The sequence below is a fragment of the Macaca thibetana genome, chromosome 5, assembly GCF_024542745.1.
Source record: "Macaca thibetana thibetana isolate TM-01 chromosome 5, ASM2454274v1, whole genome shotgun sequence".
NCBI lineage: Eukaryota > Metazoa > Chordata > Mammalia > Primates > Cercopithecidae > Macaca > Macaca thibetana.
Window position 1 is genome coordinate 180,830,220 of NC_065582.1, and position 14,991 is coordinate 180,845,210.

A 14,991-nucleotide genomic window follows, 5' to 3' on the forward strand; every position below is an offset into this window, starting at 1 on the left:
ACAGGGCAAGACCCTACGGAGGAAGGAGGAAAGAGGAAAGAGGGGAGGGGAGGAGGGGAGTGGGGGAGGGGAGTGGGGGAGGGGAGTGGGGGAGAGGAGAGGGGAGGGGTAGGGGGAGGGGAGTAGCAAAGGGGAGAGGAGGGAAGAGAAAAGGGCAGCATCAAAGGCCCCATCCACACCTGGTGAACCAGAATCTGTACTTTAAGATGGCTGGTGGTTAGCTGAAGGCTAAAGTTTGAAAAGTGCTGCTCTGAGGAGGGGTTAGAGTCCAGGACTTAAATATATCCTAAGCGGCCAGGAGCAGTGGCTCACGCCTGTAATCCCAGCACTTTGGGAGGCCAAGGCAGGTGGATCAGGAGGTCAGGAGATCGGGACCCTCCTGGCTAACACGCTGAAAACCCGTCTCTACTAAAAATATAAAAAATTAGGCCGGGCGCGGTGGCTCAAGCCTGTAATCCCAGCACTTTGGGAGGCTGAGACGGGCGTATCACGAGGTCAGGAGATCGAGACCATCCTGGCTAACACGGTGAAACCCTGTCTCTACTAAAAAATACAAAAAACTAGCCGGGCGCGGTGGCGGGCGCCTGTTGTCCCAGCTACTCGAGAGGCTGAGGCAGGAGAATGGCATGAACCCGGGAGGCGGAGCTTGCAGTGAGCTGAGATCCGGCCACTGCACTCCAGCCTGGGCGACAGAGCGAGACTCCGTCTCAAAAAAAAATAAAATAAAATAAAATAAAAAATAAAAAATTAGCTGGGCGCGGTGGCGGGCGCCTGTAGTCCCAGCTACTTGGGAGGCTGAGGCAGGAGAATGGCATGAACCCGGGAGGTGGAGCTTGCAGTGAGCTGAGATGTGCCACTGCACTCCAGCTTGGGCAACAGAGCAAGACTCTGTCTCTAAATAAATAAATATATAAATAAACAAATAAATCCTAAGCACTTGAGATATATTTGCTCTTTCCATCTCCTGGACAATCCTGGGGCACAGAGGTTACATTAATCTCCCCAAATCATACGAGAAGTCTGAGGCAGCGTGGGAGTGGGAAGCAGGCGGCCTTGCTCCTGAACTGCCCCTGCGGCCTGTGGCCTCCCTGGACTCCGCTTCGCTGGACAGGCTCAACGCTCAGAGTCTTCTCCTGTCTGAAGCACGCTTGCAACTGATTTGCGGCCACACCTCTGAACTAGTATTGCTGAGAAAAGCATGAATTTGAAACAAGTGTTGCAAACTCTGCCCTCTCTACTTATTTTATGATGTTAAGTAAACCACACACCTTCACTGAGCCTCAAGGCCGGGCGCGGTGGCTCACACCTGTAATCCTAGCACTTTGGGAGGCCGAGGCGGGCGGATCACAAGGTCAGGAGATCGAGACCATCCTGGCGAACATGGTGAAACCCCGTCTCTACTAAAAATACAAAAAATTAGCCGGGCGAGGTGGCGGGCGCCTGTAGTCCCAGCTACTCGGGAGGCTGAGGCAGAAGAATGGCGTGAACCCGGGAGGCGGAGCTTGCAGTGAGCTGAGATCCGGCCCCTGCACTCCAGCCTGGGTGACAGAGCGAGACTCCATCTCAAAAAAAAAAAAAAAAAAAAAAAAAAATGGGTGTACATATGCTTCCCCTGGTAAGAAGTGCTAGGGGTTCTTCGAGGCCGAGTTGTGGGAGTTAATGAGTTGTAATTTACGGTGGTGTGTGGCAGGCACTCCGTAAGTGCTCGTTTCCCTCTGTACCCACTGCAGTGAGAATCCCTGAGTCCCTCCAAGACTCCTGAGCACTGCGCCAGGCCCAGGCAGAGCGGAGGTGAATGAGAAACAGCCCTGCCTTCCCACCGTTCCTATCCTGGCAGAGAGATCATCAGAAGATTCACACTGAAAGCAAACACAGGATGACAATTGCTACCGATTTTGCCCTAACTTTGAATGACACTCTGAATTCCCTGAGTAAACAAGTTAGAAAACGGCCAAATGTAGAAAAAGTTGAATGATACATAAAAGTTTGCGTTTGTGGGCGTCGCCAGACTTTTTTAAAAACACAAATTTTGAATTTGAATGCATGAAACTAAAGTATACATTCCTGAAATATGTACATATTTTTCTCTCTTGGAAAAAATATGGATAGTTAACCCCAGAAGTCTAACAACGACTATTAAAGTTTCAGAATAAGGTATTCAACTTCAGAATTAACTCAGAAGAGGGTCAAGTCCACAAGGTCTACAGATACTTTTATCTGTTAAATCCCCTCATTTTCGTTTTTCTTAATCTGACATAAGATGTCTATGGATTTGTAGCTCCTGCTATACATAATTTATGGTGGTGTGAGGCAGTGCAAAGAAATGCTAGCTTCCTAAGGGGAGGCTACACTTAGTCTACCAACTAGCTATCACTAACAGCTTCTCAGCCCTACAAATAGACTCAAAGGAGTGCCTCGAGCAAAATAAGAGCTCCATTCTTCCACACTGGGCTTCCATCACAGGCCCCTGGAGCCCGTAAGTACCCCCAGGCCTCCAGCACAGACCGCTGAGATGGTGGGGCCTTGACTCACCAGCCAGGGCTGAGGGATCTCCGGCAGGGGCATCTGAGGAGGGGCTGGCAGGCTGCTAGCGGTCTCCTGCTTCTGAGCATGGTCTTTCACATCAAAACCTGTAAGAATTAACCAGAACCACAAAACTGGATGAAAATGGGGATGAGAATGGTATCACTAGCATCTATCAGTTCCTGAACCCTGTGTTGAACACTTTGCAAATATTTATTTTTTCTAATCCTTTACAACAGTCTTGCAGGGTTAGGTATTATTCTTCTCCATTTTACAGGTAAAGAACCGACAGCTTAAACAAAGTGAAAGAAAAGAAAACGAAAAGAAAAGAAAAGAAAAGAGAGGAGAGGAGAGGAGAGGAGGGGAACAGGGGAAAGGGGGAAGGGGGGAAAGGGGGGGAAAGGGGGGGAAAGGGGGGAAGGGGGAAAGGGGGGGAAGGGGGAAAGGGGGGAAGGGGGGGGGGAAGGGGGGAAGGGGGAAGGGGGGAAGGGGGAAGGGGGGGAAGGGGGGGGAAAGGGGGGGGGGAAGGGGGGGGGGGGGAAGGGGGGGGGGGGGGGAAGGGGGAAGGGGGGGGGGAGGGGGGGAAGGGGGGGAAGGGGGGGGGGGGGGGGGAAGGGGGGAAGGGGGGGGAAAGGGGGGAAGGGGGGAAGGGGGAAGGGGGAAGGGGGGGGGGGGGGGGGGGGGGGGGAAGGGGGGAAGGGGGGGAAAGGGGGGGGGGGGGGGGGGGGGGGGGGGGAAGGGGGAAAGGGGGGAAGGGGGGGGGGGGGGGGGGGGGGGGGGGGGGGGGGGGGGGGGGGAAGGGGGGGGGGGGGGGGGGGGGGGGGGGGAAAGGGGGGGGGGGAAGGGGGGGGGGGGGGGGGGGAAAGGGGAAGGGGGGGGGGGGGAAGGGGGGGGGGGGGGAAGGGGGGGGGGGGGGGGGAAAGGGGAAAGGGGGAAGGGGGAAGGGGGAAAGGGGGGAGGGGGAAGGGGAAGGGAAAAGGGGGGGAAGGGGAAAGGGGAAGGGGGAAGGGGGGAAGGGGAAGGGGAAAGGGGAAGGGGGAAGGGGAAAGGGAAAGGGGAAGGGGAAGGGAAAAAAGGGGGAAAAGGGAAAGGGAAGGGGAAGGGGAAGGGGAAGGGGAAAGGGAAGGGGAAGGGGAAGGGGAAAGGGAAGGGGAAGGGGAAAGGGAAGGGGAAGGGAAGCTAAGAAACTAATGAAAGCACTCATAGATGGAAATGGGGGACATGCCCCTCAGCGCCGTGCTGCGTCTCAAAGGGAAAGCTGCTCCCTCTCAGCTTCTGCTCAGGGCAGGCAGGACTCACCCATGTAGTAACAGAATAGACACCTTCCTGGGAATCAATAAATTTTTATTAAGTATCTTCTTAAAGTCAGATACTGTCACAGCCATACTTTATGGAAGACATGACTGATACAAGCTCACACCTCTTGGGCACTCATATTCAAGTTGGAAAGACAAATACATACACAACGAACTACTAGGAAAGGTGATGAACACGACACCAGTGCAGGCAGGAAGAAGGGAGAAGCAAGTTTTAATCTGGGCACAATACTCTTTATACACCTAACACTCACTTGGAAAGGCCTGTAAAAATACTGACTTAACAACGAGCACCTATAATGGGTTTAGTACTACGCTAGAGGCCAGGAATTGAAACACGGAAAGACCCAGTGTCTGAGTCCCAGGAGCTGCAATGGAGAAAAGAACTTTGGTAGAGAACTGCAAACAAACAAGCAAACAAACAAACAAACGCAAGAAAGGAAAAGGATAAATGACACATGCATACACAAAATCAATAGATCAGTTTAAAGCAGATTAAAGAGCTGAAGAAAGAATTCATGAATTGAAAAATATCAGGAGATTCATCCAGAAGGAAGCGTGAAGAGACCAGTGCCGGAGCTCACTTGGCAGGGGAAGAGAGGACAGGAAATCAGGGGAAAGCAAACGGTCATCAATAGCTGACATACATACTATGCATCAGGCACTGTTTTGAAATATTTGATACCATCTCATTCAATCCGCACAACATCCCATAAGGTCAATACCATTAGCACTTTTTCTACAAGGAGGAAACTAAAGTAAAAAAAGTGTAAGTAACCTGTGAAAGGTTGCACGTTTGGTAACAGGTAGGGCCAGAATCAAAAAGCCAGTTTAACTTTGGAGTTCATACTCATAACCACCTATGACAAAGGACCTTGCAGGACGGCCGAAGGAGTCTGACCGTGACCAGAGGCAAAGGCTGACAGATGAAAGAGTCTGAGCAGGGAAGTAACAAAATTACTTCAGAAGTGAACATTTCAGGCCAGGCGCAGTGGCTCATGCCTATAATCCCAGCACTTTTGGAGGCCAAGGCGGGCAGACTGCTTGAGCCCAGGAGTTCAAGACCAGCGTGGACAACATGGCAAACACTCAGCTACAAAAATAACCTAGCTGGGTGTTGTGGTGTGCACACATGTAGTCCCAGCTACTAGGGAGGCTGCGGTGGGAGGATCACCTGAGCCTGGGAGGTCAACGCTGCAGTGAGCAGTGATCACACCACTGCACTCCAGCCTGCGTGACAGTGAGACCTTGTCTCAAAGAAAAAAACAAAAAAAAAGTTAATATTTCATGTTGCCTCAGAATAGGGTCCCTATCCTGCTTTCTCATCTGAGTAACAGGCCCCATCGCCCACCCAGGTTTCCCCAAGCCACCCACGTTCAAACTGCTACCAAATCCTTCAGCCCATCTTCCAGACTGGCCAGGCGAGCTTTCCAGAATGCAAATCTAATCGTGTCATACATGGCTTCATATACTAAGAGAATTCACATAAACGTATAAATGAATTGTACACTGTAAATGGTGAAGTGCATGGCCTGTGAATCACATCTCAATAACGAGGTTGAAAAGAAAAATCCTCCATCTCATCCAGCAGATTATCTCCACAGAGTCCTCAAGATTCTCACATCACATCATCCAGGAACCCTCCTCAGACCCTCCGACACCCCAGTCTCTCACTCACCTGGTGTGGACTCACTTCTTAGGCGCTCTCATGAGGCTCTGGGCTCTCCACAGCAGTACTTAGCGGGCTTTCTCATTGCCTGTTTTTTCGTCCTACTCACTGTGCATGAAAGAGTTAACACAGCAGGCCCAAGGCTGCTTTCTCCAGCGGGGCCTGCTTGTGAGGCTGGCCCTGGCTGGCCTCTGGGAACGTGGATTTCAGAAGTGCTCCCACCATTCCCTGATGGACAAGGGTGGTTCACTGTGCCTGTACTGTTTATGTAAACAACACGGTTGTGCTGAAACCCTGCCTGTCCTGGAATTCTGGTGTGTGCCAGGCAGAGGGTGCCTAGAGGACCAGACCCAAGGAAACACCCTGGCCACTGAGTCTCTGACGAGCCTGAACAAAAACGTCACTCAGAGCTTACTGCGTTTTTATTGCTGGAGAGAGAGTGTGCTCTGTGTGACCCTCGTGGGAGGGACAGAGCACACAGAAGCTGGCCTATAGGTTCCTGCACGTTCCGCCTGTGTCTTCTCCCTCCCAATCTGCCCGTCGGGCTGTGCATCCTCACTACGGCTGCAGTGCATCCTGCACGTGAGAAAGAACAACCTGTCCGGTGAGTCCTTCCAGGTAATCTCCAAACGCTGGGGTTGCCCTGGGGACTCCCAACACACGATTCCATTAGCTCCTTCAAAGCTTTATCTTTCTACACCTCGCAGCCAACACAGAACTTGGCACAAGTGTAAACCCTCAATGAAAACTTCATGAATAAATAAGTTTGTAAGTTAAAGAACAAACAAATATATCTTAGAAAGATGGTAAAATTAAAGACGGTTTAGAAGCCAAGACACTGTAAGAAGAAAAAGCAGGCGTCAGAATGAGACTCACCTTTGGATGACTGTATCCTCAGCAGAATGTTGGTTATCACTGCCTTTTTCTCCCTGACAGTTGAGGTTAGATATTCATGGTCCAGGAGTTCAAGAAAGAGACGAAGTTCAACTATTAACTCTTCCATTGCTGACAACAAAAGAGAAGAAGGGTATTATTAGACCCAGTGATCTGCAAATATCTAAGTACGAATGCTGAGTCCTACTCGAAGCATTTCATGTTTGGCTTGATCACTGGATATAGTATTCTGACCTGAAAAACAAGTCTGCTGAAAGCAGGTCCACTAAAAGATTCAAGCATCTTCTTCTTAACAAATGCACTACTCCTTCCCTTCTGCTTTAAGGCAGCAAAATTCAACTGGGAGAAGCTCCAAAGCCAGGCTGCCAACAGATGGTGTCACAACCCAAAGGCCTGACATCATCATTTGGTGTCAATTCCATGATATTAAATTTCAATGTCAAGAAGGAGAAGGGAGTTTAAAATGCCAAAGAGTTTTCTAATAACCAGTAGGGCATGGCTTCAGAAAGTCAACACCCAGCTCTCTGCTTTTGTAAAGCTAGCTCCAGCCCAGGACGACTGTGAGCATGTTTATGCTGTTAGTACAAAGGACGCCAGATGCCGAGGCTAGGCCGGTGTAAATACAAGTTCAGGTGCTGACTCCCCACCATGCCCTTTCCTTCTAGGATGATGGTTGACTTGATTTTTCCTCTGATACCCGCAAGACTGGAATACTGGCTTAGGTCAGCAGTTTGTAGATGATGATCTTAGCCTCTGGGGATGTAAACTCCTCCTTTCAAGGAGCCCACAAGGCCCAAGGTGCAAGGCCCAAACTATTTTCAGAATGCTAAGACATTATTCACCTTTTCCTGCATTAATGGTGTAAATGCCAGGGTAAAACTGCTAGCATCTTAGCATGAATCAAGGCAGTGACACCAAACTAGCGGTCATGATATCCTTCACCATAACAGTTTTGTTCTGGTAAAAAAAAAAAAAAAAAAAAAAAAAAAAAAAAAAAAACACTTGGGCTGGGTACAGTGGCTCACGTCTGTAATCCCAGCACTTTGGGAGACCCAGGCAGGCGGATCACCTGAGGTCAGGAGTTCAAGACCAGCCTGGCCAACATGGCCATCTCTACTAAAAATACAAAAATGAGCCAGGCATGGTGGCATGTGCCTATAATCCCAGCTACTCAGGAGGCTGGGGCACAAGAATCACTTGAACTCAGGTGGCAGAAGTTGCAGTGAGCTGAGATCGCGCCACTGCACTCCAGCTTGGAAGACAGAATGAGACTCCTTCCAAAAAAAAAAAAAAAACTCCTTTGTCTTTGACGAAGCAATAAAAAATCATCGCTTTTCTTAAATCTCAACCTTTGAAGACACACCATTTTTTTTTTTTTTGAGACGGAGTCTTGCTCTGTCGCCCAGGCTGGAGTGCAGTGGCGCAATCTTAGCTTACTGCAAGGTCTGCCTCCTGGGTTCATGCCATTCTCCTGCCTCAGCCTCCAGAGTAGCTGGGACTACAGGCGCCCGCCACCACGCCCGGCTAATATTTTGTATTTTTAGTAGAGACGGGGTGTTCCACCATGTTAGCCAGGATGGTCTTGATCTCCTGACCTCGTGATCCGCCCGCCTCGGCCTCCCAAAGTGCTGGGATTACAGGCGTGAGCCACCGCGCCGGCCAAGACACACCTTTTTAACGTCCCACTGAATGACATGGGAAGCACACATGAAGCCCTCCTGCACACGAAGTCCCACGGCCGTCTAGAGAAAAATCACTCTGTGAGTGTCTGAGTTCCAAGCCACCCGAAGCCACCTGTTGTACTCAGTACTATCTTTACTGCAAACTGCAATGACTGAGACTTGAGTACCTGGCAGACATGTTCTCAAGAATGAACACATGAGCTCATCACTTCAAGGTAAACAACTGACAGCACTTGTGGCCAAGAATAGAAGTTGAGTGTCCAAGTGAAAAAAGAATTTTTGAAACTTTGTATCCACCCCATAGGAGCTTACTGCCTCCTCATACTTGAGGTTTTTCTAATGAGATCAGCAGTGACATGAACGAGTGTGATTTATATTGCATAATGTCATATGCTGACATTTACTTGGAAGATCTGCACAACTCAGTGAACCATGATGTTACGAAATCATATATGGGTAAAAGATCCACCTAAAGTGCAAAATAAACTAAAATATTCTAATGTAACAGAGGATGGCACAGCTTCAGATGCCACATCACAACTAACCGTTAGGAAACTGCCACTTGTCAAGTTTTGGTGTAATATCAAAGAAGAGCATCTACAATTTTCTAAAAAGGCTACTGAAAAATTTCCCAACTGTCTATCTGTGGGAGGTCAGATTTTCTTCTTTTTTCCTTTTTATTTTTTTTGAGACAGAGTCTCGCTCTGTCACCCAGGCTAGAGTGCAGTGGTGTGATCTTGGCTCACTGCGAGCTCCACCTCCTGGGCTCACGCCAATCTCCTGCCTCAGCCTCCTGAGCAGCTGGAACTACAGGCGCCGCCACCACGCCCAGATAATTTTTTTTTTCTTTTTTTCTTTTTTTTTTTTGTATTTTTAGCCAGGATGGTCTCGATCTCCTCACCTCGTGATTCACCCGCCTCAGCCTCCCAAAGTGCTGGGAATACAGGCATGAGCCACCACACCCAGCCCAGATTTTCTTCATGTACTTCCACCGTAATATCTCACACAGTCTGAGTGAAGAAGTAAATATGAGAATCGGCTATCTTCTAAGCCAGATACTAAAGATACTTGCAAAAGTCTAAAACAATGCTACTCTTCGGCCGGGCGTGGTGGCTCAAGCCTGTAATCCCAGCACTTTGGGAGGCCGAGACGGGCGGATCACAAGGTCAGGAGATCGAGACCATCCTGGCTAACACGGTGAAACCCCATCTCTACTAAAAATAAAAAAAAAAAACTAGCCGGGCGAGGTGGCGGGCGCCTGTAGTCCCAGCTACTCGGGAGGCTGAGGCAGGAGAATGGCGTGAACCCGGGAGGCGGAGCTTGCAGTGAGCTGAGATCTGGCCACTGCACTCCAGCCTGGGCGACAGAGCAAGACTCCGTCTCAAAAAAAAAACAAAACAAAACAAAAACAAAACAAAACAAAACAAAAAAAACAATGCTACTCTTCTAATTATCATGTTTTGGTAAATGCAGTTACTTTTCATAAATACATATTATTTATGTTAATATAATAGGTTTATTGATATTTTTAATGAATAAATATCTTAAAATTTGCCAATTTTAATTCTAGTATGGTAAGTACCTACAGATATAATCATATAAATAAAAGTCTTTAAGGTCTTCAAAATATATTTTGAGACCAAAAAGTTTGAGATCTGCTGATGTAGGCAATGACTTTAAGCTCCCCATTCATGTATTCATCACTTAGCTATTGTCAGTCATACAAGTCATGCATCTCAACCGACAAAAGCATAATGAAAATGATTCATGCAAAAAACCTAAGCAAAAAAGTTTAAGAGCCGCTGGTCTGTGGGATTCTTCCAAATCCACTATTCTGTAAGTCTATAACATCCTTCAGGATTAAATAGCCATACTGAGGCTGCCGTCTACCGCCAAAACTCTCATCATTTTAGGTAAGGGGGAGAGAAATGGTAAATAAGCTTAAAGTATGTGGATGTGGCACCAGCAGTTCACTCTTCCCAGCTGGGCAATTTTCCCTTCTACGAAATGAAGAAGTTGGACTAAGTATGCCTTTCATTAAGGTCTTTTTCATTAACCAAACAGTTTCTTGATTCTAAGCAATCTCATCTATACTTTAAAAACGAACCAGGCATGTTGGCTCACGCCTGTAATCCCAGCACTTTGAGAGGCTGAGGCAGGAGGATCACTTGAGCCCAGGAGTTCAAAGCTGCAGTGAGCCATGACTGAGTCAATGCACTCCAGCCTGGGTGATAGAGACCCTGACTCTCAAAAAACAATGGGGGCGGGGGGGATGGGACAAGGGACTGATAGCATTATTCAAAAGAGTCAAAAGGTAGAAAATGAATAACAAATGAATGGATAAATGAAATGTGGTATATACATACAATGAAATATGATTTATCCACTAAAAGGAATAAAATTCAGATACATGCTGCAACACGAACAAACCTTGAAAATATTATGTTAAAATAGACAAAAAGAGGCAAATATTATGAGTCTACTTACATGAAGTACTTAGAGTAGTCAAATTCATAGAGACAGAAAGTAGAATAGTGATTACCAGGGGCCAGTGGTGGGGAGAAGGTAGGGTTATTATTTAATGGGGTTCAGAGTTAACAGTTTGGGACAATGAAAATGTTCTGGAAATGGATGGTGAATATACCTAATGACACTGAATTTTAGACTCAAAAAAGATTAAAAAGGTAAAATGTATGCTATGCATATTTAATTTAAAAAGGAAAGAGATTTCGCTTGGGTTCCACCTAACAGCATGGAAATATCTCAAGAGAACCTAGGGATGCATCGATCCTAACCGCCACCTAACACCTGAGCTCCCCGTACAGTGCGACCGTGAGGCCTCTGCACAAAACCCTCCAGAGCCTGGGAGTTTAGTCATGGCCCCGGCCAAGGTACCTGCCCATCCTCTCCTCTGAGAACAGCAGCCTCAACCACAAGGGGGACTCTCAGCAACCACTGCTATACTGCAAGGCCCTGCACACCGCCTCCCACTACTACGTTATGGTTAATTGGACCGTCCAATTCCAAGCTGGTCAGTCACATCTTCCATTCCTCTATCTTTTACCTCAAGACTAAGAAATAGGATTTGGTTGAGGTGGTCTCTTGAACTGAAAATGTAGAAAGGCAGCAACCAGGGCAACTGCAAGTACACGGGTGCAAAGGACAGAAGCCAGCACCAGAGGATGAACAAATAGAGGTGACACCCTCAGAGGCTGGCACACTCAGAGGCAGGCAGCCCCGCGAGAGAGAAAGTATCTCAGACACCGACCATGCTCCTGAGGCTTTCCTGGGCCTGTTGTTAGCTACTCGGAAAACTGGACTGCACTTGAATTCCAAGAAATATTTGTATCCTTCTAATAAATGTTCATTTCACTGTGTTGTTGTTAAGCTAATCTGTGTGGTTTTCTGTTCACCTGAAACTGTAACCAAAAGATTCTCAAAACACAGCTCTAGCGCCTCAGAAAGCGAAACGCTCCCACAGCAGAGTTGTAATGGTTAGAAAAGCTCCTCCTTTTTGGGATCTTCACAGACTAAATAAACCATATTTTCTACTTGACAGTCTTTTTCGAAATACTTAACGCTCATCCCTCTTTCTTCCAGCCTTCTCTAATTAAACACCCCAGTTGGCTGCCCCTCACTGAAGTCTTCCTTAAATTACCAAAATCCATTCCTCTTTGAGCAGCTGCACTGATTACTGGATACTTAGTGACCTTAAGGTTTATTTGGGTTTTTGTGGGGGTTTTTTTTTTCCCTCAAGGCAGCTAGTCAACTGGTTAAAGGCAGGTGTCATCCTATGTTTATCTCCAAACACCTGACAGCAGCCTAGCAGTACATTGTGCACTGAAAGCATGCAAAAGTTTTCGAATGAGTGACTTCCAGAGGAGGAGAATGACCGTTTTCAGACAACCAATCCTGTGAAAGGCATTGTGCTGCCATCTACACATGATACCTCATTTGATTCTCACAAGAACACGGCGAAGACGCAATGCACCCCATCTACAGCAGAGGAATAAGAACTCCAGTGTCAGCTTTTAGTTCGCTTTTCTCTAAGCGAATCCTCACACAGCAATTACAAGTGCCAGGCACTGTTCTAAGCCCGTTACATATATGAACTCATGTGCTCTTCACAACATTGCTAGAAGGCAGGTCCTGTTATTAATCCCATGTAGCAGGTGAGGAAGCAGACACAGAAAGGTTGCCTACGGTCACCAAGCCTCTCCAGTTGATAATGTGCTCACAGTCATACAGCTAGAACATCAGTAACACAGTAAGAACCTGAACTCAAACCTGAGTCCAAAAGCCCTGCTTTGACCATTTCATAATAATAATTCCACAGATTGTTTTCAGAGATAACCCTAGTCTGGTGAGCCGTTATACCCATTTTGTATTTAAAAAGAGCAATAGTGTGACCAAATAAAATTTAGTTCTCAAAAAAATTAGGAAAATGAACAAGCAATGTCAACATAGGCTACAGAGTAACCTTAGAGAGTAGCACAATTCTTTGTTGAGCTGCCTGGCTCCCCCACATCGCCAGTTCCCAGGACGCAGGTGCAGCTCCTGGTGCATCTCTGTATCTGTGCCAGTGCCTGACAATGTTCAACATAAACCAAGTGCTCAGAAGACATACGTGGAAGCAGTGAGCACAAACACACATGGCTGGTGGGCATGGCGTACCAAAAGCTCACTCCGGCGCCAAAGCAAGAGGGGAAGAAGTTCTTGCAACCAATTCTCCATTTTAAACTGTTAATACAAACGTGTCTTTCCCCTTAAGATCTAAGGGTAATAACCAACACACGCTCTGGAGATTTTCCTATAAATAAAGGTCTGGTGAAATATGTGTGCCTGAGCAGGGGGTGGCATCGTACTACTCCGGTCTGTGGACACGCAGCAGGTGTGGGACACCCACGTCTCCTCTCCGCCCTCCAGAGCTATTGCTGTTGCTTACCAGCTGTGCTCTCTAGAAGATCCAGGAGTCCAGGCATTCGGATCCAGTTTCCATGGATGTACTCCGAGAGTGGCCTTCCCCTTATGCCACCCCAGACTTCTCTTCACCATCCACCTTCCACTGCCCGACACAGGCTCTAACCTTCCATCAAGAGGAGGAGCTGCTTCTCCAAGATCAAGTACAACACATGCCCTTGTTTTCCTCCAGGGCCTCCAGCCAAATCTCCCTTTACAATACAGGCTCTCCTATCTTCCCGTAGAAAGTACTGTGGCCTCTGAAGCTCCTTACCGATGTTTAATAGAAAGTTCTGGCTACCGTTAAGTACTGACCGTGTACCAGGCAATAGGCTAAGTGCTTTACAGATAACTTGACTAATCTTCATAGTAACTTTTCAAGATAGACACTGTTTTCACCATTTTACAAGTGGAAAAATTGGTACTAAGAAGGTTACATTTTTGCCTAAGGTCACACAGTTAAAAATAAGAGCTAGAATGGGAATCAGCACCAGCTGTCATTACTTTTTATACCATAACACTGACTCTCTCAATTTTACTCTCAGTGGAAGAAGCTCCTAATGCCTCTCAGGTTACATTCCTCAAAGGTTACATTCAAATAACCTGTCTCCCACCACACAGGACAGGCGAGCTACACGTGGTATATCCCTCAAGGTCATTACTCAAATGGTGTTGGACATGATTATTTTACTAAGAGTTCTTACATTAAAAAATGAAATCTCTGAATTGGAAGAACAGCTGTAGATAGTTCACGCAACTTCCTCAATGTACTGAGGAGAAACTGAGGCTCAGGGAACTGGAAAGACTGAAGCAAGGGCGCAGCCCACTCAACTCTCCCATCTACACAGCCCACAGACTGGCCACAGGGTTCTGCACACAGGACAATAAGCAGTCACATTCCGATATCCAAAATAACTGTCTGCATTTTATCTCAGCTGAGCCTCACAATCTTATCATCGTTGAGATATTACAGACGGTAGGAATCAAATGAAGAGAGGTGATGTGGCTGCCCCAAGGCAGCAAGCTAACAAGACCCATATCCACACTTAAACCACCTCCTCTGTTCCACACCCCAGCCCTGACACCTGCTGTCCTGTTCTGGACAGAATGGCGAGGTCACCGACAGAATGGCGAGGTCACCGACACAGACTGGCATCATGGACACAGGAATAAATCACTGAATTCCAGAAAAGAAATGTTTTTCCCCAAACACCCACACCAAACAAAAGATCTCACCACAGAATGTAGCATTCCCAAAGCAACAGCAAAATAACCTGGAGGCATTTCTGGATATATTTTATGCATTTGAAAAGCAAAACTCCCTTCTTCCTAGCAAAAGGCCTCTTCGGACTAATTAATCATCTCTGCTTGCTTGCTTTTTTTCCTTTTTATCTTTTTTTTTTTTTTTTTTTTTTTTTTTTTTTGAGACAGGGTCCTCTCTGTTGCCCAGCCTGGAGTACAGTGATGTGATCACATATCACATTCTCCCTCCCAAACAGCTGGGACTGCAGGCACGCACCACCACGCCCAGCTAATTTTTTAAATTTTTTGTAGAGACAGGGTCTCACTATTTGCCAGACTGGTCTTGAACTCCTGGGCTACATTGATCCGCCTGCCTCGGCCTCCCAAAGTGCTGGGATTCCGGGCGTGCGCCCCGCCGCCCAGCCTTTCTGCTTTCTCTCACTCAAGTAGTGTACCCCACAACCCTAAATAAGCAAGGGAAACAAGAAGTAGAACTAGACATCCCAGGAGACAAAGAATCCAACAAAGCAAACACACTTCCTGCTTAACCAATCCCTTCACGATTTACAGCAAATCTCTGGCTCAGGCTGGGCAGTGAGTTCATTTAGTTCAACAAAATCAAAGAAATGGCTTATGGTTTGTGGGAACCAAAACTACTTTAAAGGAATTTTCTTTATTTACCTTCATGACTCAGTCATGGATTTGA

General features: G+C 47.3%; 2 protein-coding genes across 3 annotated transcripts in view; both read right to left on the minus strand.

Moving 5' to 3' along the window:
- The window catches only part of AFAP1 (actin filament associated protein 1), a 122,481-nt gene extending 115,214 nt beyond the window's left edge, over positions 1 to 7,267 (minus strand). Inside the window, exons 1-3 of one of the 2 annotated variants that reach the window (XM_050792101.1) lie at positions 6,637 to 7,267; positions 6,385 to 6,513; positions 2,533 to 2,630 (exon numbers count right to left, since the gene is read on the minus strand). In XM_050792101.1, coding sequence (XP_050648058.1) covers positions 2,533 to 2,630; positions 6,385 to 6,511 — 225 coding nt within the window. In that variant the 5' untranslated portion in view covers positions 6,512 to 6,513; positions 6,637 to 7,267. The remainder of the gene's footprint in view (positions 1 to 2,532; positions 2,631 to 6,384; positions 6,514 to 6,636) is intronic. The other variant, XM_050792102.1, reaches the window with a different exon arrangement.
- The window catches only part of GRPEL1 (GrpE like 1, mitochondrial), a 972,139-nt gene that overhangs the window by 825,970 nt on the left and 131,178 nt on the right, over positions 1 to 14,991 (minus strand). The window lies entirely within an intron of this gene.